This window comes from Sciurus vulgaris (genome assembly GCF_902686455.1).
Source record: "Sciurus vulgaris genome assembly, chromosome: 13".
Classification (NCBI taxonomy): Eukaryota; Metazoa; Chordata; class Mammalia; order Rodentia; family Sciuridae; genus Sciurus; species Sciurus vulgaris.
Genome location: NC_136474.1, coordinates 37,248,758 through 37,274,814, shown reverse-complemented (window position 1 = coordinate 37,274,814; position 26,057 = coordinate 37,248,758). Strand labels below are relative to the sequence as shown.

At 36.4% G+C, this 26,057-nt stretch overlaps 1 protein-coding gene across 1 annotated transcript in view; it reads right to left on the bottom strand.

Annotated features, from left to right (window-relative positions):
- Positions 1 to 26,057, bottom strand: part of LOC306642730 (contactin-associated protein-like 3) — a 237,119-nt gene that overhangs the window by 137,794 nt on the left and 73,268 nt on the right. Inside the window, 5 exon segments of the mRNA XM_079108476.1 lie at positions 7,972 to 8,115; positions 9,316 to 9,500; positions 10,114 to 10,137; positions 10,140 to 10,316; positions 22,553 to 22,700. Coding sequence (XP_078964602.1) covers positions 7,972 to 8,115; positions 9,316 to 9,500; positions 10,114 to 10,137; positions 10,140 to 10,316; positions 22,553 to 22,700 — 678 coding nt within the window.

Genomic DNA, 26,057 nt, shown 5'->3' with positions numbered 1-26,057 from the left:
GGGCAGAACTGTTCATTTCTATGGTTGTACACAATGTAGATTCACACCATTCATGTAATTATAAATAGGCATAGGTTAATACTGTCTCAGTCTACTACCTCTTGTTCCCCTACTCCCTCCCACCCCATTTTCCTCTACACCATCTAAAGTTCCTAGAATCTTCTTTTCCCCACCCCTGGCACCCTCTCCCCATTATGTGTCATCATGCAGTTATCAAGAAAACATTTGGCCTTTGGTTTTTTGGGCTTGTTTTTTTTTTTTTTTTTTTTCACTTATCATGATATTCTCCGACTCCATCCATTTACCAGCAAATACCATAATTTTATTCTTCTTCATGACTGAGTAATATTCCATTGTGTATATATACCACAATTTCTTTATCCATTCATCAGTTGAAGGGCATCTAGGTTGGTTCCACAATCTAGTTATTGTGAATTGAGCAGCTATTGTGAATTGATGTAGCTGCATCACTGTAGTATGTTGATTTTAAGTCCTTTGGATATAGGCCAAGAAGTGGGATAGCTGGGTCAAATGGTGGTCCCATTCCACATTTTTTGAGGAATCTCCATACTACTTTCCAGAGTGGCTGCACCAGTTTGCAACTCCACCAGCAATGTATGAGTGTGCCTTTTTCCCCACATCCATGCCAACAATTATTATTGCTTCTGTTCTTGATAATAGCCATTATAATTGGAGTTAGATAAAAATCTTAGGGTGGTTTTAATTTGCATTTCTCTAATTACTAGAGATGATGAGCACTTTTTCATATATTTGTTGATCACCTGTATATCTTCTGTGAAGTATCTGCCCAATTCCTTAGCTCATTTATTGATTGGGTTCTTCATATTTTTGGTGTAAAGTTTTTTAAGTTCCTTATAAATTTGGAGGTTAGTGCTCTCTCTGAAGGGTGTGTGGAAAAAATTTTCTCCCACTCTGTAGGCTCTCTTTTCACATTATTTGTTTCTTTTGCTGAGAGAAAGCTCTTTAGTTTGAATTCATTCCATTTATTGATTTTTGCTTTCATTTCTTGCACTTTGGGGGTCTTGTTAAGGAAGTCTACTTCAAAGCCAACATGATGAAGATTCAGGCCTACTTTTTCTTCCATTTTGGTGAAGGGTCTGAGGTCTAATTCCTAGAACCTTGATCCATTTTGAGTGGAGTTTTGTACAGGGTGAGAGAGAGGGGTTTAACTTCATTTTACTACATATGGATTGCCAGTTTTGACAGCACCATTTGTTGAAGAGGCTATCTTTTCTCCATTTTATGTTTTTGGCACCTTTGTCTAACATGAGATAACTGTACTTATGTGGGTTTGTCTCTGTATCTTCTATTCTATACCATCGGTCTGCCTATTTTAGTGCCAATACCGTGCTGTTTTGTTACTACTGCTCTCTAGTAGAATGTAAGGTCTGGTATTGTGCACCACTCTTCCTGCCCAGGATTGCTTTGGTCTTTTGTTCTTCCAGATGGAAGTTTATGATTGTTTTCTCTATTTCTATGAGGAATGGCATTGGGAATTTAATTGGAATTGTGTTAAATCTATATAGTGCCTTTGGAAGTATGACCATTTTGATAATATTAATTCTGCCTATCCAAGAACATGCGAGATTCTTCCATCTTCTAAGGTCTTCCTCAATTTCTTTCTTTAATGTTTTCACTATAGAGGTCTTTCACCTCTTTTGTTAGATTGATTCCAAAGTTGTTTTTTTCTTTTTTTTTGTTTTTTGTTTTTGAGACTATTGTGAATGGAATTGTTTTCCTCGTTTCTCTTTCAGATGATTCATCACTTATGAATAGAAATGCATTAGATTTATGTGTGTTGATTTTATATTCTGCTATTTTGTTGAATTCATTTACTAGGTCTAAAAGTTTTCTGGTGGAGATTTTTGGATCCTCTAAATATAGAATCATGTCATCAGCAAATAGGAATAGTTTGAGTTCTTCTTTTCCTATTCGTATCCCTTTAATTTCTTTGATCTGTCTAATTGCTCTGGCTGTAGTTTCAAGGATAATGTTGAATAGAAGTGGTGAAAGAGGGCATCCCTGCCTTGTTCCAATTTTTAAAGGGAATTCTTTCAGTTTTTCTCCATTAAGAATGATGTTGGCTGTGGGCTGAGCATAAATAGCCTTTACAATGTTGAGGTAATGTTCCCACTATCCCTGATTTTTCTAGTGCTTTAAGCATGAAGGGGTGTTGTATTTTGTCAAACACTTTCTCTGCATCTACTGAAATAATCATATGATTCTTAACCGTAAGTCTAATAATGTGATGAATTACATTTATTGATTTCCGGATGTTGAACCAACCTTGCATCCCTGGGATGAACCCCACTTGATCATGGTGCCTTATGTTTTAAAAATGTTTTTGTATGTGATTTGCCAAGAATTTTGTTAAGGATTTTTGTGTCTATATTCATCAGAGATATTGGTCTAGAGTTTTCTTTCCTTGATGTGTCTTTGTTTGGTTTTGGTATCAGAGTGATACTAGCTTCACAGAATGAATTTAGAAGGGTACTTTCTTTTTCTATTTCCTGGAATACTTTGAGGAGTATTGGTATAAGTTCTTCTCAGAAGGTCTTGTAGAACTCAGCTGAGAATCTATCTGGTACCAGACTTTTCTTGGTTGGTAGGTTTTTGATGGCTTCTTCCATTTCATTGCTTGAATTGATCTGTTTAAATTGTGTATATCCCCCTGGTTCAGTTTTGGAGGATCATATATCTCTAGAAATTTGTTGATGTCGATTTTCTAGTTTATTGGAGTATACATTTTCAAAGTAGCTTCTAATTATGTTTTCAATGGTGTCTGTCAGGGTATTTCCTTTTTCATCAAGAATTTTAGTAATTTGAGTTTTCTTTCTCCTCTTTGTTAGTGTGGCTAAGGGTTTATCTATTTTGTTTAGTTTTTCAAAGAACCAACTTTTTGTTTTATCAATTTTTTGAATTGTTTCTTTTGTTTCGAGATCATTCAATTCAGCTCTGATTTTAATTATTCTCTGTCTTCTACTACTTTTGGTGTTGAACTGCTCTTCTTTTTCTAGGGCTTTAAGATGTAATGTTAGTTCATTTAGTTCTTGACTTTTTATTCTTTCCTTGAATGCACTGTATGCAATAAATTTTCCTCTTAGTGCTGCTTTCATAGTGTCCCAGAGATTTTGATATGTTGTATCATCATTCTCATTTATCTCCAAGAATTTTTTTTTTATCTCCTCCCTGATGTTTCCTGTTATCCATGCTTCATTCAATTCAAATTATTTAGTTTCCAGGTGTTGGAGTATTTTCTGTTTTTTATTTTGTCATTGATATCTAATTTCATTCCATTATGATCTGATAGAATTTAAGATAGTATCTCTATTTTTTTTGCATTCCCTAAGGGCTGCTTTGTGGCATAACATATGGTCTATTTTAGAGAAGGATTCATGTGCTGCTGAGAAGAAAGTGTATTCACTCGTTGATGGATGGGATATTCTATATATGTCTGTTAAGTCTAAGTTATAGATTGTGTTATTGAGTTCTATGATTTCTAGGTTTAGTTTTGTTTGGAATATCTATCCAGTGGTGACAGCGGTGTGTTAAAGTCACCCAGAATTATTGTGTTGTGGTCTATTTGATTCTTGGAATTGAGAAGGATTTGATGTACATGGATGTGCCGTTGTTTGGGGCATATATATTTACGATCATTATGTCTTCCTGATTTATGGTTCCCTTAAACAGTATGAAACGTCCTTCTTTATCCCTTCTGACTAACTTTGGGTTGAAGTCCCCTTTATCTGATACCAATATGAAAACCCATGGTTTTTAACTGAATCTGTGTGCCTGGCAGGTTTTTTCCCATCCTTTCACCTTTAGTCTGTGGATGTCTTTTTCTAAGAGATGAGTCTCTTGAAGGCAGCATATTGTTGGGTCTTGCTTTTTAATCCAATCTGCCAGTCTATGTCTTTTGATTAATGAGTTATTATTGAGATATGATTTGTATTCCCAGTCATTTTTGGCTCATTTTTGGTTTTTAACTTGACTTGGTTTCTCCTTGATTGACTTCTTCTTTAAGGTAGTTCCTACCTTTGCTGACCTACATTGTTGTTTTTCATTTCCTCCTCATGGAATATTTTGCTGAGAATGTTGTGTAGCGCAGTTTTTCTATTTGTCAATTCTTTTAACTTTTGTTTACCAGGGAAGGATTTTATTTTGTCTTCAAAAAGGTTAGTTTAGATGGGTATAGGATTCTTGGTTGGCAACCATGTTCTTTCAGAGCTTGAAATATGTTGTTCCAGGCCCTTCTAGCTTTTTAGGGTCTGGGCTGAGAAATCTGCTGATATCCATATTGTTTTCCCCTTATATGTAATCTGATGCTTTTCTCTCACAGCCTTTAAAATCATATCTTTATTTTGTATGTGAGGCATTTTCATTATAATGTGCCTTGGTGTGGATCTGTTGCAAATTTGTACATTTGGTGTTCTGTAAACCTCTTGTATTTGATTTTCCATTTCATTCTTCAGGTTTGGGAAATTTTCTGATAATATTTCATTAAATTGGCTGTTCATTCCTTTGGTTTGCATCTCTGTGCCTTTCTCAATCCCTATAATTCTTAAATTTGGTCTTTTCATGATATCCCATAGTTCTTGGCGGTTCCATTCATGATTTCTTTCCATCTTCTCTGTTTCGTCAACTTTATTTTCAAGATTAAATATTTTGTCCTCATTGTCTGAAGTTCTGTCTTCCAAGTGATCTCGTCTGTTGGTTATGCTCTCCATTGAGTTTTTATTTGGTTTATTGTTTCCTTCATTCCAAGGATTTCTGGTTTGTTTTGTTTTTCAGAATCTCTCTCTTTGTTGAAATGATCTTTTGCTTCCTGTAGTTGCTATTTCAACTGCTTATTGGAGTGATCATTCGTTGCCTGAATTTGCTCTCTTATCTCATCCTTTGCTTCATGAATCATTTCAGTTATGTATATTCTGAACTCTTTTTCTGATGTTTCTTCTACCATGCTGTCATTGGATTCTATTAATATAGAATCTTGGTTTGTTTGGAACTCTTTCTTCCCTTGTTTTTTCATGTTGTTCTCGTATCTTCCCCTCTACCAGTGCAGATCTGGGGTATTGCAGTTTCCCCTCTATAGGCTTATAGTGACCCTGCAGGTTTCCGAAACCTCTTCTTTACAACCTAGATCAATATTAGCCACACCCAGTACAGACAATATGCAGCCCTAAACCAAAGAGCCCCTATTGTCATAATAAACAAATGAATGAGTTCAATTATTATCTACAGTATAACAAATAAATTTCCAATGAGGTCTGCAGTTTCTAAAGAAGGACAAAAAGGATGGGGAGGGGTATAGGCTGTCACTGTTAATGGGATAAGAGTATATAGAAGTTCTAGATCGTAGGAGTGAGAGTGTAATCAAAAGAAGTTGGTTGTTAGCATGAGAAAAGGGAGGAAGAGACTCTGAGGAAATTGGTAAACAATCAGAAAATAGAGTGAGCAAAAAAAATAAAGAAATAAAAACTTAAAATTTTCGAAAAGGAGGAAAAAAAAACGACACTGTAACAGTCATACACTATTCAAACCTTCCAGTCTTCTGTAGCCTGATACATAAGAGGTACCTGACAATGAGTTTCCAGTCTCCAGCAGGTGTCTCAGGACAGGATTTGCCCCACCTAAATATGGCAGCTTTCACTTCCAGGATAATTCAAGCACTGGTTTCCAAATATATTGGCAAATGGGGAGCTGCATCACGGGGTGTGGGGGCTGAGTTTGTGTGGGGTGTGGTCATTAGAGTTGAAGATCCTGGAGGTGAGGTGCAGTCAGTTGGGTCAGTGGTCCTGCAGGTTCTGGCTATTCTCCCAAAATGGTGGCAGCCACATGTCACCAAACCACTGGGTACTGTGACAATAGACTTCCAGGCAATCACAGGCAGCTGGTGATCTGCTGGCTGTATGCAGTGATCTCCAGGCTACCAGCAGACTATCGGCAGGTGGACCTCGTTGGGTGGGTGATGGGTAGGTAAGAGGCAGGCAAATGGGCAAATGTTGAATGATAGGCGGCAGTCAGTGAGCAATCTGCACTCAAAAAAGTAGTCGATATGCTGGCAGACTGCGAGTGATTAAGGTGGACAAATGGGATAAACAGCAGGGGATCAATGAGCAGCAAAGACTGCCTAACAGAGAAACAAATTTTCTTCTGCTTGAAACCTGAGTTATGAAGCAAGAAAGAATGCAGCCTCCCTCTAGTCTGCCATCTTGGATCTCCTCTCTATGGCATTTTTTATTGAAACAAAAAACAACTCTAAATTTCATATAAAACCATAAAGGATCCTGTATAGTCAAAGAATCTTGAGAAAGAAGAAGACAGCTGGAGGCATCATATATCTTATCTAAAATTTATGATAAAGATACAGAAATTGAAAGAGAATGGTATTGGCATAAAGATAGATATATCAATCAGTGTAAGAGAATAAAGACCAGAAATAAATCCATGGATATACAGGCAACAGATATTCCACAATAGTGCCCAGAATATACCACAGGGAAAGAATATTCTCTTCAACAAATGGTATGGGGAAAACTGTATATTCACAAGCAGAAAATATAATTGGACCTGTTGAGCACCATAAGCAAAACTCTACCCAAAATGGATTAAAGGCACTGTAAATGTAAGACCTGAAACTGCAAAATCATAAGAAAAAGCAGGGGAAAACTTTATGATACAGTCTTGACAATTATTTATTGGATATGACACTAGAAATATAGTAATATAAGCAAAAATTGACAAGTAGGAGTACCTCGAACTAAAAACAGTGCTGCAGAACCAGTCAGGAGTGACAAGGTAACCTGTGGAAGGAGAGGAAATATTTACCAAATGTATATGTGAAAAGTGGTTAATTCCAAAACATACAAGGAACTCTGGAAACTCATAAGCAAAACAACAAGTAGCCTGGGGAAACAATGGACCAAGAACTTGAATAGACATTTCTCCAGAGAAAACCTAGAAACATCGAACAGGCTTATGAAAATGCAGGCAACATCGCAAATTATCAAGGGAATGCCAATCAAAACTATAGGCTATCGTCTCACACTTGTTAGGATAGCTAAACAAATCTAAACAAACAAATGTGTTGGTGAAAATGTGGAGAAAAAGGAACCCTAAAGTGTTGATGGGAATATAAAATGATGCAGTCCCTATGGAAAGTCATGTGGAGGTTCCTCAAAAAATGAAGATGACATCTACTAAATAACCTGGCAATTCCATTTCTGGGTATTTATTTGAAAGATCTGTAATAAGGTTCTCAAAATATTTTTCACTCCCATGTTTACTGTAGCATTATTTACAATAGCCAAAATGTAGAAACAATATAAACATTCATCAATGGATGAGTGGATATAGAACACACACACACACACACACACACACACACACACACAATGGAATATAATTCAACCTTTTTAGGATAAATCCTGCCTTATGCAGCAATATAGATGAGGCAGAACATTATGCTAAGTGAAATAAGCCATTTGCAGAAGGACAAATACTACATGATTCCATTTAGTTAAGAGTATCTAAAACAGGCAAACTCATAGAAACAGAATAGAATGGTAGTTACCAGAGAATGAGAGCAGAGGAAAATGGGGATTTGCCACATCACTCATGAGAAATTTAAGTTATGAAAGATAAATTCTAGAGATCTGTTTTACAACATTGGCCTATAGTTAAAATGTTATTACACACTTAATTCGTTAAGAAAGTGGATCTCAGGTTAAATGTTCTTATCACCACAAAAAGTGTATTAAAAACTGTTAAATGATCACACTTCATTATTTTGTAACATTACACATCCATTTTATACATATATAAAAATTATATCAAACATAACAAAAACATGTACAATTTGTACATTTAGAAGAAATATATTTTAAAATTAAATCAATGAAACAAATTGCATCTCTCTTCTCCATTAAGCACACATTTGGACTTTCTTACCATGATGAGTATCTCTGGTTTGTGTTTCTTGGACAAATCAATGATATCCACTCCATTATAAAAGAGATTTTCAAAACACCCATGGAAGCTTTTGTGTGGGACCACCATTGATTTTCCATGTCTAGGAATTCCTCCAAAGCTGATCTTAGAAAGAAAAAAATGATATAAATAATATTGTTTAATTATATTCTGATTATCTGCCCTAAATATTATTGATTTACAGATATAATAATTGTCTTCAAATTTGCTTTTGCACATTACATTGTCATATTAATTTCAAATGAAGTTTTAACATGCAGATTTATCATTGTCTTTATTATAGAGAGACTCAATTCCCTTATTACAATTTCTAGTCATATGATTCTTGTCATTATTTTAGATGAGACTATCCTATCTCTATTTCCATGGTGATCTGTATAACAGCTTATCCAAGTGTATCATCCCCAAAGGGGAACAATAAAACTCCAGGTCCCTGAACGCACCCCCCCTTCTGTTCCAAAAAAATCTTGCCAAGTTAAGGGAACACTGAGAGTAGGCCTGGGCTGGAAAGTCCAGATAGTATTATCTTAAAGGACCTGGGCTTTCTCTTATACACAGGGAACTAGGACTAGTTAGTGCTATCTGTATACCAGGACAGTTTCTCCTTAGGATGCTGGTCAAACATGCTAACATTGTTAAGGCTTCAGAAATAGTTGTTTTTATTTGTCTGCATTTGTCTCTTTTGTTAATACATCAAGTTATTTGTTGCTTATTTCTCCAAGTTATCCCAGGCCATATATTCTGGTTAGGACTCTCCTATAAGCAAAAAGAAATTTCCAGAGCTCACAGTCTAAAACATCAGATATAAAGAAGAAGAATTATCCAAAAGAATGTCTTTTAAAATGTAGCTTGCTTTATTTATTATAGCTTGTCATCCAAAACACCCTAACTTCATGGCATGAGTGCTTATTCTCATCTCAGAACTTACATTCATAAGATAAAGTGTCTCAATAGTGTATATCTGTATAGTCATGTGCCACATAACAACACTTCTTTCAATGGTGAACTTCACATCTGTGGGCATCCCACACAAATATGGTGCCCAGTGATGCCATAGCCATCTAGGTTTGTGTAAGTACACTTGATGATGTTCATATCCCAATTAAATCACCTAATGATGCATTTCTCAGAATGTATCCTTGTTGATAAGCAGTGTTCAACTGTGCCTACTGTGTGATAATGACCCATAGGAAATAATCCACCAGATTCTGAATTCCTAGGAGAGGGCAGATATTTTTCAATATAGAAGCACTTTCTCTAGAGGGTTATATTGCATTTAAGCGCTAAAATCTATCATGTCCACACCTTATAATCAAGATCTAAAAGGCTAGTCTCTCCATCTGCCTGGAAATGGTAAGTGTGTTTGTCCACCGTGAAGTTGATGCGTGTGTTGAGGAGTTCAATGAGGACAGAATGCCAGTGCTGGTCATCCAGCAGGCTACCCAAGGTGAGGGTCGCCTGGGTATCAGGGGAGGGCAGGTTAGCATCACCTGAAAAGAGAGGAAAAGTCAATGCAATATTATTCCACCTAGTCAATACTGTGGTTTTCTACTAGGGGGTTTGTCACAGCAATTACACTTTCTTATGTCCTCCTATGGAAAGAGCTAGATAGCTAGTTAATGTTAATCCTAAACACAATGTACTTCTGATCTTTGAGCAACTTCTATCTTATTTGTTCTTATTCTTATTTCTGATGACATTTTCATTTAATTTGAAACTATTTTCTTCTTAGAAAGAAGAAAATTAATGCTACTACCTTAAAACTTCACAATGATCCATCCTCGTCTTTAAGGTATTATTAGGTTATTTAATTGAATAGCTGATGATGGTTCTATACAATTATCAAACTATAATACTGTTTACATAAATACATGGTTAAGATAAACATGTTGACCTCAAAATACAGAACTGTAGGATGAACATGTTCCCTTTGCTTAGACAGTTCTCATTTATACCAGTCACTCCAAGGAATTATTTATAGGGCCTTCTTTCATTCTTAAATGGATTGGTTTCAGTTTAAATTACTCCTCAAGAAAAAATTAAATATAAAAAGCATTTTCATTTAAGTAATCAGATTTTTAAAACCAATCCTGGTCCTTTTACCTGAATTAAGGAACAAGATGAGTTTCCTTTAACTAATTCCAGGGTGATATGTTTGCCATTTTGTCCTTCTCTGTGGAGTAGAATCCCATCACTCTGTGTGGTTTTAAATTTCAAAGTAATAATCTCCTTCACTGGATTCATGGATTTCTGATTAATTGTATACAACAAGAAACTTTTTCCATCAAAATTAACCATCTCAGATCCTACGATGGAAGACATCAAAAAGTGATTCTTGGTATATTTTCATTACTGCATTGAAATGTATAAGTCAATACATATATGTACATATGTAGTTTATTTCTGGTTTGCTTAACATAGGTGGAAATATCCACTGCCCACTTAATCTTGATACCAGAGTTAACAGACATTATCTCCCGTTTGCTTTTTCTGACGTTTTTTAAAAAGACATCATCAAGAAGTATTTTTGTTCCTCTTCTTCCAATTGCACCTATCTTGTGTTTGCTTTTCTCATTCTATAAAACGTGAGGATTGGGGAAGAAGCTGAAGTCAATCCCCCTTGCACAAAGTCTCCCTGTATGTTTCATATTCATTCAGCACTACCGGTGTTTGGAAAGGATACAATACTTCTCACTCCTGGTAAAGGGTGTCAATGTAAATGACTTATTGTTTGTGACGAAAGTGGTTTAGACATTTAACAGTTCTTACTTTAATCTACTTGTGACCCCATCATAAAACTCATGAATGCACATCCTAGATTCACTAAATACCATTTTAAACTCATCTGAAGGACATGCTAATACTAGTGTATACTTTTTCTCAAAATTGTGGCTAAGTCAGATCACAAAAGGGCACACCTATTTTATGTTGTACCTCAATAACTATGAAAGTCATTCCACTGGGATGCTGCCATTTTTTCCTCTGAACTAAGTGATGATGTTTTATCTTTTTGGTATCAACACTACTTGTATCAGTTCGTGCAGAAAAGTTAAATTTTATCATTAGTATACAGGGCTTGGGTGTATCTCATTGTGAGTGATTGCCTAACATGTATAAGGCCCTGGGTTTGATCCCAAGCAACAACACATGCACATACATGTAACAATCTGTCTAAAACAATTGCTACCAGAGCGTAGGAGTTCATACAGTATGGCACCATGGTGCAGACCTATAATCCCAGGGAGGCTGAGGCAGGAGGATCTCAAGTTTGAAATTGAGTAATTTAGTGAGACCCTGTCTCAAACAGCTGGGAAGTACTCAGTGGTGGAGCACACTAGGTTTAATCACTAGTATGGAAACAATTGATGATTAATTATTAATATTTAAAGGAGTGCGTTTAGCCTAGGAAAAAAAATCTCTCTATATTTTTCATATTCACAAGTTAAAGAATGGAAAGATAACTGTCTTTACAAATACATATGTAATAAATGAAGAACAAAGCAAACAATAAAAGAACTTTGGGGACTTTCAAACCAGTATTAGTTATTTACTTTCACAGAAAGTTGTGGCCAATGTACACATGAACTATATTTTTATGTTCACAACTCAAAAGATCATCCATTTTGAGTAGCTACTTTTAAAGTTTAGAAGTTCAATTCACATGTATAGTGTGTAATATACCAACCGCATTGTATAGCCCAAAGTCAGTGCTAAACCAAATAATTACTCTTCATTTAATTAATTAATGAACACACCTGATAAGAATATAACTAGTCAAGTTCAAATGACGTTCTCTAGCTATTAGATGGCAATATAATAATGAAATCCTGATAATGAAGAATTTAAATGATTCACATTTTAGCAGTACATATTTATATGTATGTCATTGGCCTGCATTAAAAATAACTAAGGCAAACAAGTTATTTGCAGTTAGCAAACAAGGAAATTTTGTTTTGTACATGATTTTGCCAAGATTATTTTGGTTAAAAGGATTTTACCCTCATCCTCCCTGTTGCCACTATGGTTTGCACAAGTTAAATGATTAAAACACCAGAATCTTCTGGAGTGTTTCCTGCACAACAGACTGCAGCCCAGAGTTTCTGACTGAACAGGTCTGAGTAGAACCTGAGAATCTGCATTTCAAACAAATTCCCCTCCTGGTGTCCCAATGCTCAAGCTGGTGATCATTCTTTGAGATCCACAGCCTAAAACCCCCCTAAATTATATTTCTTGGAAGATTCAGGCAAAATCAAGTAGTGAAAATTTTATTGGGTAACCGAGACACAATACGATGGTCTTAAAAACCTTTTTGTACCAATGCTTGAGTTATTTTCTAACGTGATGTCTAACACATTATCTAGACCAATTAACCATACATTAATCACCAAATATATCTTATAAGGAAAATCCAAAATGTACGCTGAAAGAGATTTTTAAGCTTACTATGTGACCAAAATTAGAATATACATACATAGCAAAGTGAGTATAGCAAAAATACTTAGCAATCTCTGAAACAGGTCTATTAGTTTAAAATCTTCAAGGATAATAACTTAACCTCAATTTAAGGGGTTTAAAAATGATAAAACAAAATTCAGGAACTGCTTCTTGAAGTCTGGAATATTAAGCTCTCTCATTCTGTATCTGGAGTTGTCTGCATAACACTCAAGCCCATTACCGTACAGACCCCTAAGTTAATTGGTAAAGGGTTGTAAAAATAAACATGAAAACAAAAGATATGAAGCAGAGAGCATACATGGCCTGCATGGCCTGAAGTACTGAACATCAGGCTCTTTTCGGAAGTTCCTTGCTCCTGCTCTATAGGAAGTATCAATGATGGTTGCTGGGCTGGTGCTGACTGTTCAGAGATGCAGTGATAAGAATCAGCTCACAACCAGACATTTCGGCAGTCCAATTTTATTTCAGTGAAAACACCATTTTGTTTAGGACCTTAGAAATTATTTTGTTCACTTCCATACTGCATAATTCAATACACTCTGATTATGATATACTTGGAAATATATATTTGATAAGGTAAAGAACTGGTCAATATTTTAGCACCTGGCTATGTATTTCTGTGTATAATATGAATAACATTGGCCTTGATACATAGGCTTCTGTAGATTGAAATTCTCTTTGTAGGATATTTACAATTTGTTCGTATTATTAAAACTTCATCTTTCATCTTCTATCCTTTTGACTTACATTTCTATTCATTTCAAAAGCATGGTGCCATTCAACGTAAGTATGATATAGCAACCTAGCTTGTGTCACCACTCACTATGCTGGCCAAACAATTCTCTCATTCAACAAATTCTCTTACTAAGAAAGTACTGTCATGAAAGAAATACATTTGTAGGGAAAACCTTCAAGTCTCACATGTTGCTAAGGAAACTATAGCAATAAGGAAACAGCTTATAACTGTTATAAAAGAAGCATGAGAAAGAAAGGCTCTCCTTTTGTGACAGTGTCCAGAAATGAGAATGAAAAAAATCACAGTAATCTTGATGACCTGCCAATCATACACCCTTCACATAAAATTAGCAAATATGCATCAGAAAATAGCCATTCATGACTTTAAGTTTATAATAAAGAAAACACATTATCACAACAGATGATTTACAACAGGAAATAGTTTCATTAGAAACTATTATAGACCTCACCAAAGGTAATCATTTGGTAAAATGTTCTATCCTATTTAAAAATGATCACAAATAGATCTGAATATTTGAAAACAAATTAGGGTGTCAATAAATATAATTTTTAAAAATCAGCATAAATACTGAAAGAGAATTTGTAAAGCAATAAATTAAAAATAAATGTAAAGTTAAACAAAAAAAACACATAATTTGGGAGAGAAAGCATTTTACTCAATAAGCCAACAGCAACAACTTCTCTGAGAGTGTTGTTGGGAGAGCCACCCCAGGCAGGGTCCCTTGAACTTACCCATTCGCTAAGTATTATCTTCTGTGACCTTTGGGCACTGATCTCAATGTTACCTGGAGAATTAAATTATGTAAGATGCCCTTTTTTCTGTCAATCCACTATTATAAGATTTTGCTGTTGAACTATTAAATAAGTAAACTTACATATCTAAATCAATATAATAATCCATTATAATATGTGGATGAAAATATCCAAATAATACATTAATTACCACTTAGCATCCCATTTATTTTATTTTTTTTTATTGTTTGTTCTATTTGTTAACATAACAGCAGAATGCATTTTGATTCATGTACACAAACAGAGTACAACTTTTCTTTTCTCTGGTTGTACGTGATGTAGAGTCACACCCTTCATGTAATCATACATGTACATAGAGTAATGATGTCTATCTCATTTACCATCTTTCCTTCCTCCTTGCCCCCTCACCTCCCCTCATTTCCCTCTACACAATCCAATATTCCTCCATCTTCCTTTACCCGCAACCCTGCCGATTATGTATCAACATCCACTTGTCAGAGAAAACATTCAGCCTTTGGTTTTTTGGGAATTGGCTATTTCACCTAGCATGATATCTCTAATGCCATCCATTTACCTTTAGCATCCCATTTAAAATGGCTGTTACAAGAGTCTTCATAAAATTGTCTCTGTATATAATTCAACTTATTTCAATCATTGGGTATTTGAAAAAAGAAGCTAGTTATTACACATGCAAGGTAGGAGTGATAGTTCCCAGTTGCAGGACTACAAACCAACATTCCAAAAGAGCAGGAGGAAAATACTTGTGATTTCAGTTATAATCAACAACTTCCTAAATAAATTGAATTTTCAGTCTCTAACAGTAAATATTAAAGTAGACCTGCGTGTAGCAATCAATTAGGGAAAGGAGTCCATCTAACCAGTAGTGAGGCTAAATGTGTGCTGACACATTTCCACTCTCTTAATCCTCAAAAAGCCATTCTAAACAATGACAATAGAGTGTAGTAGTTCGAAGAGTGGGTTCTGGAGCTACCCTTGGAAGACTCACTCAACCTCCTTTACCTCAGTGCCCTCATCCACATGGGATAAAAGAGTCCCTCCCCACAGAACAGTCCATGAATATTAAGCCAGTTAATGTCTATGAAGTGTGCAAAATGGTAAGTCCTCAGTGGGATTAGTTACATCATTATTACTGGTGCATTGAGCAAAAGAAAATGAGATGTGACCATAGCTAAAAACTGCCTTTAGGACGTTTTGCTTTTGACCAAAATGGGCAAGAACATTTTAAGTATTTAAATATTTAAGTTTTCTTAGACTACTTAATGCTTTTTTTAAACAGGTTTACGCTTCACTTGGAAACAATCAAAAATAACATGAAACAATGGTTTTCAAGACATTTGCTATTAAGCAGCAAAGAGAGAAAAAATGCATAAGAGATAAGAGACAAACAAGATGAGCCTTATGACTGCTTGGATCACAACCTTCAGATAGTGTCCAGGAAATGGAGCAGGAAGGGGAATTAAGGCAGAGACCAGAGCCTTCCTGAGTAGAGAAGAGTGTGAAGGATCTGGTAGAATGGGCCAGCGAGAGATCCCGGGCAGAGAATAGGAAAGGAGAAAGATGAACTTCGAAAGAGCACAGATGGTTCACGGCACAACTCTCAGAGAAATGAGCTGCATGTGACAATGCACCTTTAAGAAATGCAGCAAGACTGAGAAAAGAAGCTTCTGGAAGGACTAGCTGGAAGCAGTGCTTCCCAGGTACACAGGATGGGCATGGGGCTTATGTGATCATCCAGAACAGAGACTGCATAGCTCACTAGTTCTGGATCGAGTATTCAGAGGGGTGTAACTTCAGTGGTGGGGAGTCACTGGCCCAGATTAAACACTGCCCTGGTGAGGCTAAGACCTTGAAGCACTGACCTTGGTGCATTCAATGTCTTTGAATGAAGCAAAATAATATAAGGATGCAAAAATATTTAGGATCCAACAAAATAAAAATCACAACATTCAGCAGCCAAGGGAGGACATGTGGAGGCTGGAAAGCATGACACTAATGAGGAAAAATTACCAAGCAAAATGTACACACAACTGACAAATATAATTGCCAGAGGACACTGAGGTAATTATTATAACTATACTCCATTGTTAAAAAAAAAAATTAAGTAGATACATGAAAGTTACCTAAAAAAATGAAAACCTCAAGGTCTGAAATAAAAGATACACTGAATGGGATTCAAGGGAAATTAAACACTGAAGAAGGATCATGAACTTGAAGACAACAGAAAATACAAATTGAAATGAAAAAAAAAAAGAATTAAAAAAAAAAAAAAACAGAGCATCAGTAAAGCGCAAACTAATTTAAATCCAAATAACTAATGTGTGATAATTAAGTCCTTTAGGAAAAACAGAGAGGATTGATTAGAAAAATATATGAAGAAACAATGACTGAAACTTTTCACAATTTGGTGAAAATTTGAACCCACAGGTCCAAGCGGCCCGATGAGCCCCAAACATAAGAAACCAGAAGAAAAACAAAAAGAAGCACAGAAGCAAAATTTCTCAAAATCTTAAACACAGGCTAGAAAAACAAAACAAAACAAAACAACACAACAAAAAAACTACATCTTATAGTCAGAGCAACATCAATACAAATGGCTGTAGAATGCTAGAATGCAGAATGCTGAAAATGACAGAAACTAAAAACAATTGGAAATCCCCTGTTAAAATACTGAATGGAAAAAAACTCTTTCAAAAACTATGCTGGGTGAAAATAATTGCACAAATGAAGGCAAAATAAGGAACTTTTCAAACATACAAATGTTGAAAGAGTTCCTCAACGATCAACACTATAAAAAATGTTTAAAGAAGTCATCGGGGCAGAAGAAAAATGATTCAGAGAAAAATGGATCTATACAAAAGAATACACAACATAAAAATTTGTGTAAGTGTGGTGTGTGGCATGTACATGTATGCACTTAAATTTTTTTAACAGATAAGTGAGGGGTACAGGTTTGTACCCATCACATTCTCTCCCAATAAAAGCAATGATAAAACTGAGGGTGGGGATGGTCAAAAACAGTAGCCAAAGGAATATGGAAACTGACCAAAGACATACAAAAATTAAGAAGCATTTGCTCAAGAAAATCTTTGAAGCTCAGTAATAATTGTGGAAGTCTATGTCATTGTAGCCAGAGGCTGCCTCTACCTCTTGTTAGCACTAATCCTCCACTTGGGATGGGGAGTAGGGCACATGAAAAAAATCCAATATCTCAGTCAGCCTGAGATTTCAATACCTGTTGGGCAGTAACAACTGACTGGCTGAGCAGTCAGCAGCTGAATAGGGAGGAACCATACTCACCCTCAAAGTCAGGAAATACATCTCTAAGGAAGTGACATTTAGCAGAGATCCGAATGGTATGATGTAGACAGATGGAAAAAATTGGAAAGCAGCAGTCAAACCAGGTAAACTAGATGTGAAGAGTCCTTGAGTGATAAGAGTGCTTGGCACAGGGGTCAAAAGGAAGCCTTGGTGGGGAGGGAGCAGGATGTGGGGAATGGCAAGAGGTGAACTAGAGAAGTATGCAGGGGGAATGTCATTTAGCATCTGCTGAGTCCTGTTAAGAAATGTGGATGCTATCTTAAAGCAATGGAGGTGGAAGACTGTAAAGAGGTAATCAGTTTAATAAGATACACATTTTTCATGATAGCTTAGCTGCAATGTAAGAAATATTATATGCTAATGGATAGAGACAAGGAAACTAAAATTGGAAAGCAATTGTGGTAATTCAGGAGAGTCTGGATGTGTGGTGAGTTGTGCCAGAGAGAATTGAAATGATTTAGGGAATAATTTGGACATACACTGTTCAGAATTGGTATTCACTGAATGTGCTGATACACAGATTTGTCAAGGGATTATTCCCATATTTATAGTGTAAGTTCCTGATGAAGGACAGAATCATTAACAGAGATAAGGAATACAGAGGAAGAGCAGAGATGAGACAGGTCAAGAAGGCAATCTGGGACCCAGTAAGTACTTGTAAGGCAACAATTTCACTAGTCATAGATCACCTATTTTTCTCAATAATTGGGCCTATTATCTAACTCTGAGATCCAGAGATTATTGCAGACTGCAAATTCTGGGAGTAATTTATGATATTAAAAGTAAAGCATAAAAAGTAGCATTTTAAATGCTAAAATTATTATGCATTTAAAGTGAATTAGTTGTCATCATATAATCCAACTTTGCCTGTTCCACTGTACTTATTAAATATGTATTGTCAATATTTTCCAACATTTACTTTCAGCAAAATCCTTAGTTCACTCTTTTAGATCTAATAGCTTGCTACAAGTTTAATCTAGGAGGCAATTAAAATGCATCATTTGGAATTGTGTAATACTGTGACAGAAATTAGAAAAATTAAAATAGCATAAATATGGCCTATTATGCCCCCAAAATATGAGAGGCTGTTTGTCTCATATGATTTTAGAGTAAGTACTTTCCTACTTACATTGAATAAAAAACCTTAAGGCTATATGATTATAACTCAGAGTAATTTATCATTTTATTCTTAGATCAAAATATAGCTTCCATTTATACCATGACACAAAGTAAGAATCAGAAGCTTGTTCCTGTATTCAGCCCTGTCTCTGAGGAACTACATTTTTCCCTCTCCTGTACAGGCTCCTTAGCAGTTGGAGGGCAAAAATCAAGTCTTATGGATCTTCCTTAGCATGGTAACTTGCACAGAGTAAATGTTCCATAAGTAGATACCATACTGAATAGAGATATACTTCTTCTAACTTAATTTGACTATTTTGTATGTTTTCTACAACAGGCCTGGACAACCTAGACCAGCATTCTCTAAAGACTAAAGATCATTATTAGCTTCCAAGTTTTTCTTCATCAATGAAGGGAACTACTTCTACTCTCATCCCATATTGTTATATTCCTACTAAGAATTTCAAAACTCAAGTCTACCCAGAGGAGGGCCAGTACTAGAAAGAAGGAGGTTCTGTATGTATCCCCTTCTCTCAAACTCTCTTCAAACTTTCAAAATACGCATCCCTTATTTTTATGGAATAACGACTGCATTACAAATATTGTTATATGTGGACACTATAAGTCTAATTTTTCTCACTATAACAGTCGATATTTTAAAATTAAAAAACAGCTAATTACATTCCACTCCATTCTCCATTCATTTTATTCTTTTTTTTTTTTTTTTTTTGGTACTGGGGACTGAACCCAGGGGCACTTAACTGCTGAGCCATATTCCCAGTCCTCTTTATATTTTATTTTGAGACAGGGCCTCCTTGCTAGTTGTTGAGGCTGGCTTTGAACTTGCAATCCTCCTGCCTCAGCCTCCTGAGCCACTGGAATTATAGGCTTTCATTCTATACTTAATATCTGACTTGAAACAGGCAGGAAGCATCAATACATGAATGACGGACTCAAGCCCCAGGGGACTCACCAACTCTGCATCTATCAATTCCACATTCCCAGCAATTCACTCAATTTTATGCTTTCTTCCTTCCTGGACTTATTCAAAGAATAAGCATATTAGTAAACATAAAAGTATGATAAAATAATGGAACCATTCAATACAACCTGTTGGGAAAAGAACACATTGCTGCAGGATCACTAGAGAATGAAACTGAAGAGGAACCCCCATAAGTCAAGAGAAGAAGGCAGAAAATAATGGGCAGAAGAGATGGAAAAAATGAAACCCCACTAAAGGCATGCAGGCCAGGGAGGGTGGACCTTCAAAGCCCAGGATCACAGAGGATGTGGATTTGGAGTTCTCAGACCATACATTAATGTTAAAACCTTGTGAAATTAGATGACAAACAAAGAGAGAACATTTAGAGTGAAATACACAGCCAGGGACAAGTCTGCAGGGAATGCTGAAATTAGAAGATGGGGCTGCCAGAGAAGGGGATTCTAACAACAGCACTTCCACCCCTTCCCTGCCTCATCCTTGGTTTGGAAATGGTAGAAGGGCCTTTGAGGCACATACCAAACCAGGAAACCCTGAAAACATACAATGTTTAAAAGAATAATGAATAGCATTGCAAGTTGAATTTAAAGAAATGAAATTGAAAAGAGAATTTGCATCTAAGAGTCATTATATGCCAAGAAAAACAATTTAGGTGTTATTTGCAATACAAACAGCAGTGGAAATACAAATTGAAATGAAAGTAACTATCACTTTTGGTTATAAACTGTATTGTATTAAATTAAGTCAAAATGAGAATGCAAAGTTCTGTGTTTGAATAATTATTCTTACCACTAATAAAAACTAGACAAGGCAGAACCATTACTAAATCAAGAATGTACTGTGGCTGTTTTACAAATGGTAGTGGTTGCTATGCCTGTATTTTTGTGACCAATAGCTCCTCTTGCTGATCTTAGTGGTGTACACAGGTGCCATGACATTTGTAGTCCTTCCAGGGATAAGGCTTACAACTTTGGTCTTTCTGGTACAAATGTTTAACACAAGGAGCTGGAGTAATGGCAAATCAATCAAGCTAATGGTGAATCCCCATCAAAGAACATGTTCTCCTTTGAAACCAGTTAACCTGAATCCATTTCCAAACTAATGGGAGAAGGCAGAGGCTACTTTTATGGGAGCAAGAGACACTCTAAGTATCAGGCCTCTCAGACACTTTATCACGGAGCACCTTGGTAAATCCAAGAGACACAAGGAAGGAAGGAAGAAAATGACAATGGCAAGAAGGAAAAGACCTTGACAGTAACACAACAGTGTCTGTGTTAAATGCTTCCAGAAAACATGGAAAGCAGGGGCAGAGTTAGAAAACTGAATGTTAAGAGGGACATGTATATGAGGTCACCAAGAAGGGGAAATGAAGCCAAGACTTAACACAGCGCTTCACCCTGAGATGGAGCTTTTTGGGTAAGCCTAATCTTCTAAAACCACTCATTTTGTGTGAGGTTCCCAAAGAGAATAGGATAGTGTTCAACAACTCACTATGTCTCACAATGCCATTGCCCCCTGCACTAACAGAACCCTTAAATTCCTGCTCCCATACTTTGTGTTGCCATGAGCACTGGCTATGTATGGTTTGTATCTGGAATGTCATCCCAAGGCCTATGTTAAAGTTTTTGTCCCCAGCTTGGCACTTTTGAGAAGTGGTAGGACTTCTGAGAGGTAGGGCTTAGTGGGAAGAAGTTAGGCTAATTGCAGCGTGCCCTTGAAGGGGATATTGCCTCCTTTCTCTCTCGTTGCTTCCCAGCCACCATGAAGTAAGTAGTCGTGTGCCACCACTCACTCCCCACCATTATGGAGTGTGCTGCCACAGTCCCAAAGCAATGGTGCCTAGTGATCATGGACTAAACCTCTGAACCTATGAGCCAAAATAAGATTTTCTTCTTCTCAGTTTGATTATTTCGGGTCTTTTGCCACAGTAATAGAAAGTTGATTAATACCAGCACCCTCCCCAGCTTTTACCTAACTATCCATGTCTTTCACTTGATTCGTATAATTTTATAACTTCTCATAAAACTTTGACAAAGCAAATGAAGAATTTTAGAATCATTCCTGTACCCCATGTCAGGCAGTTCTCTCAAGCAGTCAGTTCTCTCTAACAGTCAGTGTCCAATAAATTTTTATATTCTAAATGAGGGAATAAGGAAATGACTACATGAATAGTATAGTAGTAATGAGAATCAAATTTAGAAAAAAAAAAAAACTGCAGATCTGTTCTTAAATGCAGATTCAATATGTAATAGCTTAGGTACAGGGTATGGAAGGCCAACCTGACTGAAAAACAATCCACTGGGTTAGTCTCCCATTTTCTAGACAAGTTTTTGTTAATAATTTTTTTTTTCCTTTTGTGTTAATTTAGGAAATACCAAAATGGCAACAATATAATTGATTCACAATCATCTTGGCTGCAAATTTCACTACTTTTATCATTGGTTGAGAAAAGAGGGAAAAGTAATACCCAAATGACATTTCCAAGTTAAAAGCAAATTAAGTTGCAAGGCACTATACTAATAAAAAGGTTCCACAGGGAAGAAAACAGAGAAAAGTGGAAGAACTGAGTCATCCTAGGGTATGAGGAAGACAGAATCATTGCATCCAGCAGTCACTGTGTGTCCCACACTGAGGGCCATCTCAGTATCAGAAACAGCACCATCAGACACAATAAATTGCTATTATTGATTTGAACTCATTTTTTTTAAGTGCTGATTCTGAAGCAGTTATTTGGCAAATCTCTGAAAATCTAAAGGTAAATAAAGCTCCATTCAAGTCCTCCTTTGAAGTCAACTATATCTCAAAGGACATTATGGAGGGGGCTGGGGGTTGTGGCTCAATGGTGGGATGTTTGCCTAGTACACATGAGGCCCTGGGTTCAATCCTCAGCACCACATAAAAATAAAATAAAGGTATTATGTCCACCTACAACAAAAAATACATATTAAAAAAAAGAAAGAAAGAAAGAGAACATTATGGAGGCTTTCTGCTTAAAAAAAAAAAAAATTAAAATTCTACTGGAACAGCAGTGCAGGGCATGAAAAGTTGCATCCAGTTTCAGTGTGGCTTTTACAATATGTCACTCTGACGCTGATTTCAGGCAGGGATAAGGACACTTACTGTATGCACATCCATACACTTCAATCCGCATGCCAATCCTGCCTTTGGGGTTCCAGGCTAAAGGCAGGAAGCGCAGGAACCTGGCTTCCAAGGGAGGCTGGAGTCTGTAGTGCACCACGCTGTCTGAGTTTGTGTTTCCTGGAAAACCCTGAGAGAAAACAGAGAAAGAAATCAAAATATCTGTGAAATGCTATCTCTTCATCAATGAGAAATGCCTGTTCACCTTGTTAATATGCAAAAGGTGCTAGTGTTTAAGCAGATGTGACCCCCCCCCGGCCCCCACACCTCCTTAGTCCTTGGATTAGTAACCATTGCCCAAGGTCCCTTATTTCCAGGATAGTTTAAAGTTCACCAGCACAATTAAACCAGCTATAAACATACTACTCTTAAAGGCTTGCTTTTAGAGAGTAGTTCATCCCCTAATCCTTTCACTAATCTTCAAGCATAGCAACAGAAATATAGGAACCCACAATGCCTGGCCCTGGGGATAATAAAAAACCCAGGGCCAAAAAGCATCCTAAATGCCTCTGTGATTGACCTGTTCTTATCATCATGTTTTTTAAAGAACTGCATTATTAGAATATTGCTAAAATAAAGCATTTCTAAGATGCAATATTAAGTTGGAGGCTTTTACTGCTTACTTTTACTCCTGCTGGAAATATTAAACCAAGAAAGAAGACAGATTTCCCTTAGTCTGCAAAAAGTGAATAGCTCAAATTTCTCAGTACTTGCTCCCTTCCCAATCAGGAGGAAAACATTTTATAAGACATTTGAAAAACTAATGTTTGCTTGCAAAGAGGTTGTACATAGAAATGAAGCTAGAAAAAATATTTCCAATGGCATCAAGACCATATATTTAAAGTAAAGTATTTGTATTAAAAACAATACTAAAAATGTTGCAAATAAAAGTGTGTGTAACTTAATATATGGCCATAAATCTATTTTCTGAAAAATGAATTAGAGCCCCATATTTGAAAAGTTATACAAAATAAAAAAATAAGTGCATTCAGCATTATAAAATAGAATGCCTTAAATGAGTGTTTAATAGTGTGCACATCTTAAGGGCAACTTGAAGGAACTGTTTTCTCAGAATTAAACAAAACATTGAACTGTAGGTCCATACAGTTTTGAGGGCATTATAACAATTTAGACAATAGCATTTTCCCATTAGCTTCCTCTATATATTGACTATAGTAACATATAAATTAGGATATTTTGACAAAATTTAGGAAAGTTTCTCATTGAGAAATGCCACTGTCTGTAAGTAATGCAATTTTGCTTTTAGTTCAGATTGATATGGTCTAAAATGTATGAAATTTATTTCTCTTATCATGTGGATTAGTCTGGGGTGGATTTGGAGAGTGCCTTTGATCATTGAGGTCCTTCTCAGAGTCCTGATCCATCACACTCATACCCCCAGCACTTCACAAAGTACAGATGTCCTGTTGGTGTATGCATGCCATGAACTCATCACCACTGATTATGTCTTCCTTATTTCCCAGGTGATTTAAATTCCATCCATGACCAGCTCAGTTCTAGCAAATGGGAGGCACTCAATGGCATTGTTGCAAGACCAGTGCTCCTTGACTTTCAATGGGGCTATGTCCCAATGAATCCACTGTACATTGAAAAAATACCAAACTTAGTGTATCAACTCAGGACACTGCAGTTGATTGGTTCCCCATGAGATGCATGAATAACTGAGCTGCAACTCCCTGCCATTGCCCAGCACTGTGAATAATAGACCAATATCATATCCTGGGGGGGAAAAAAATCAAAGTTCAATTCAAACTACATTTTCTACTGAATGCACATCAGTTTCACACCATCATAAAGTTGAAAGTCCTAAGGAAAGACATTATAAAATCAGGAGACATCTGCATCAGAAATTCTTCAAATTTAATTCGTATGTGTTGGACTGAAAGAAGGAAAAGAACCACAGTATGTGCCTCATACTAACACTGACCATACCTTTCTTTTTTTTTTTTTTTTTTTTTTTTGGTACTGGGATTAAACCCAGGGGCACTTAACCACTGAGCCACATCCCACATCCCCAGCCCTTTTATATTTTTTTTATGTTGAGACAGAATCACAAGAAGAGCCTGGAGGTCACTAAGACTTTTTTTTTTTTTTTTAACATGGTGCTGGGGATCAAACCCAGGGCCTCATACTTGCAAGGCAAGCACTCTATCGACTGAGCTATCTCCCCAGCCCTCACTAAGTCTTGATAAGTTGCTTAGTGCCTGGCTAAGTTGCTGGCTTCGAATTTGCTAAACTTCTGCCTCAGTCTCCCAAGCCACTGGGATTGCAGGCATGCACTACCACACCCAGCAATTACCTTGTTTTGATCATTACAAAGTATATATACATGTATGGAAATGTAACAGTCTACCTTACAAGTATGTATAAGTATCATGTCAATTAAAAATGATATAAAACTTATTTTAAAAAAGTTATTATGTCACTTCAAGAAACAGAAAGTAATAAAGGAAAGAGAGAGGGAGGAAGGAAGGAAGGAAGGAATATACAGATTAACAAAATCCACTGTATAATTCCCGGGCCCATCACAATGTATGATGTGAAGTACATGGAAAAATGGCTAGTCTCCAAATGTCCCTTTGCTTCTGCCCTACAGTGTCTGAGGGGCTATCATGATGTTCAAATCTTATTTACTTGAGTCTTGAAAGCTTTTCGATCATCAGCAGTCTTTAGCAAAACTGTGGCATCTCACAGGTTAGAGTCTCACATCCATATACCCTTCCACAGGTATTCACGTAGTGACCGTCCTGGGCAGGTTGCCCTGAGTGGGCTACAGAGCCAAGGCAGGCATAGCAGGTGCAGCTGCTTTCCTAGTGGAGCTTACCTTCCAGACTCCTTTATTCCCACCTGAGACCAACTGACAGGATGCATCAGAAAAAAAGTGCTCATTTCTGAGGAGATGAAATGACAAAGGGCTTTCTGTGACCCATGTTCTATTTTGCCTCAGGCTAGTTCTGTGGACAGAATGTAAACCATGCAGAAAGACTGTGCTGGGTGAGTGCTTCCATACCAAGTTTTCTAAGATGGTGTTATGGTCTTAACCATTTTTTCACTTTTATTGTACAACTGTCTCTTCTCTGGGTACATTTCAGAGAAAAATCTTAAGCGAGCATTCAGCTAAACCCATAAAAATGTACTGTAGTGTGATCAGTGGGTATTTTAACAATTATAATTATAGCTTCTAACATAAAAGCTGCTTCACACTTCACACATCAGACTTGTTAGGATCAGATAAATTCCTGCATGTGCACAACCTCTATTATATTTCTGTCCTGAGCTATTTTTCTTAAACATTTTTATAGGGGCTTTTAAGAGGTGACTTTAAGGGAAAACTTTGACTGCTATCTTTTATTTTTATTTATTTATTAAAAAATTTTATTGGTGCATTAAAATTATATAGAATAGTGGGCTTCCTTGTCACATATTCATACATGCACATAATTTGATCAATTTCACTTCCTAGCAC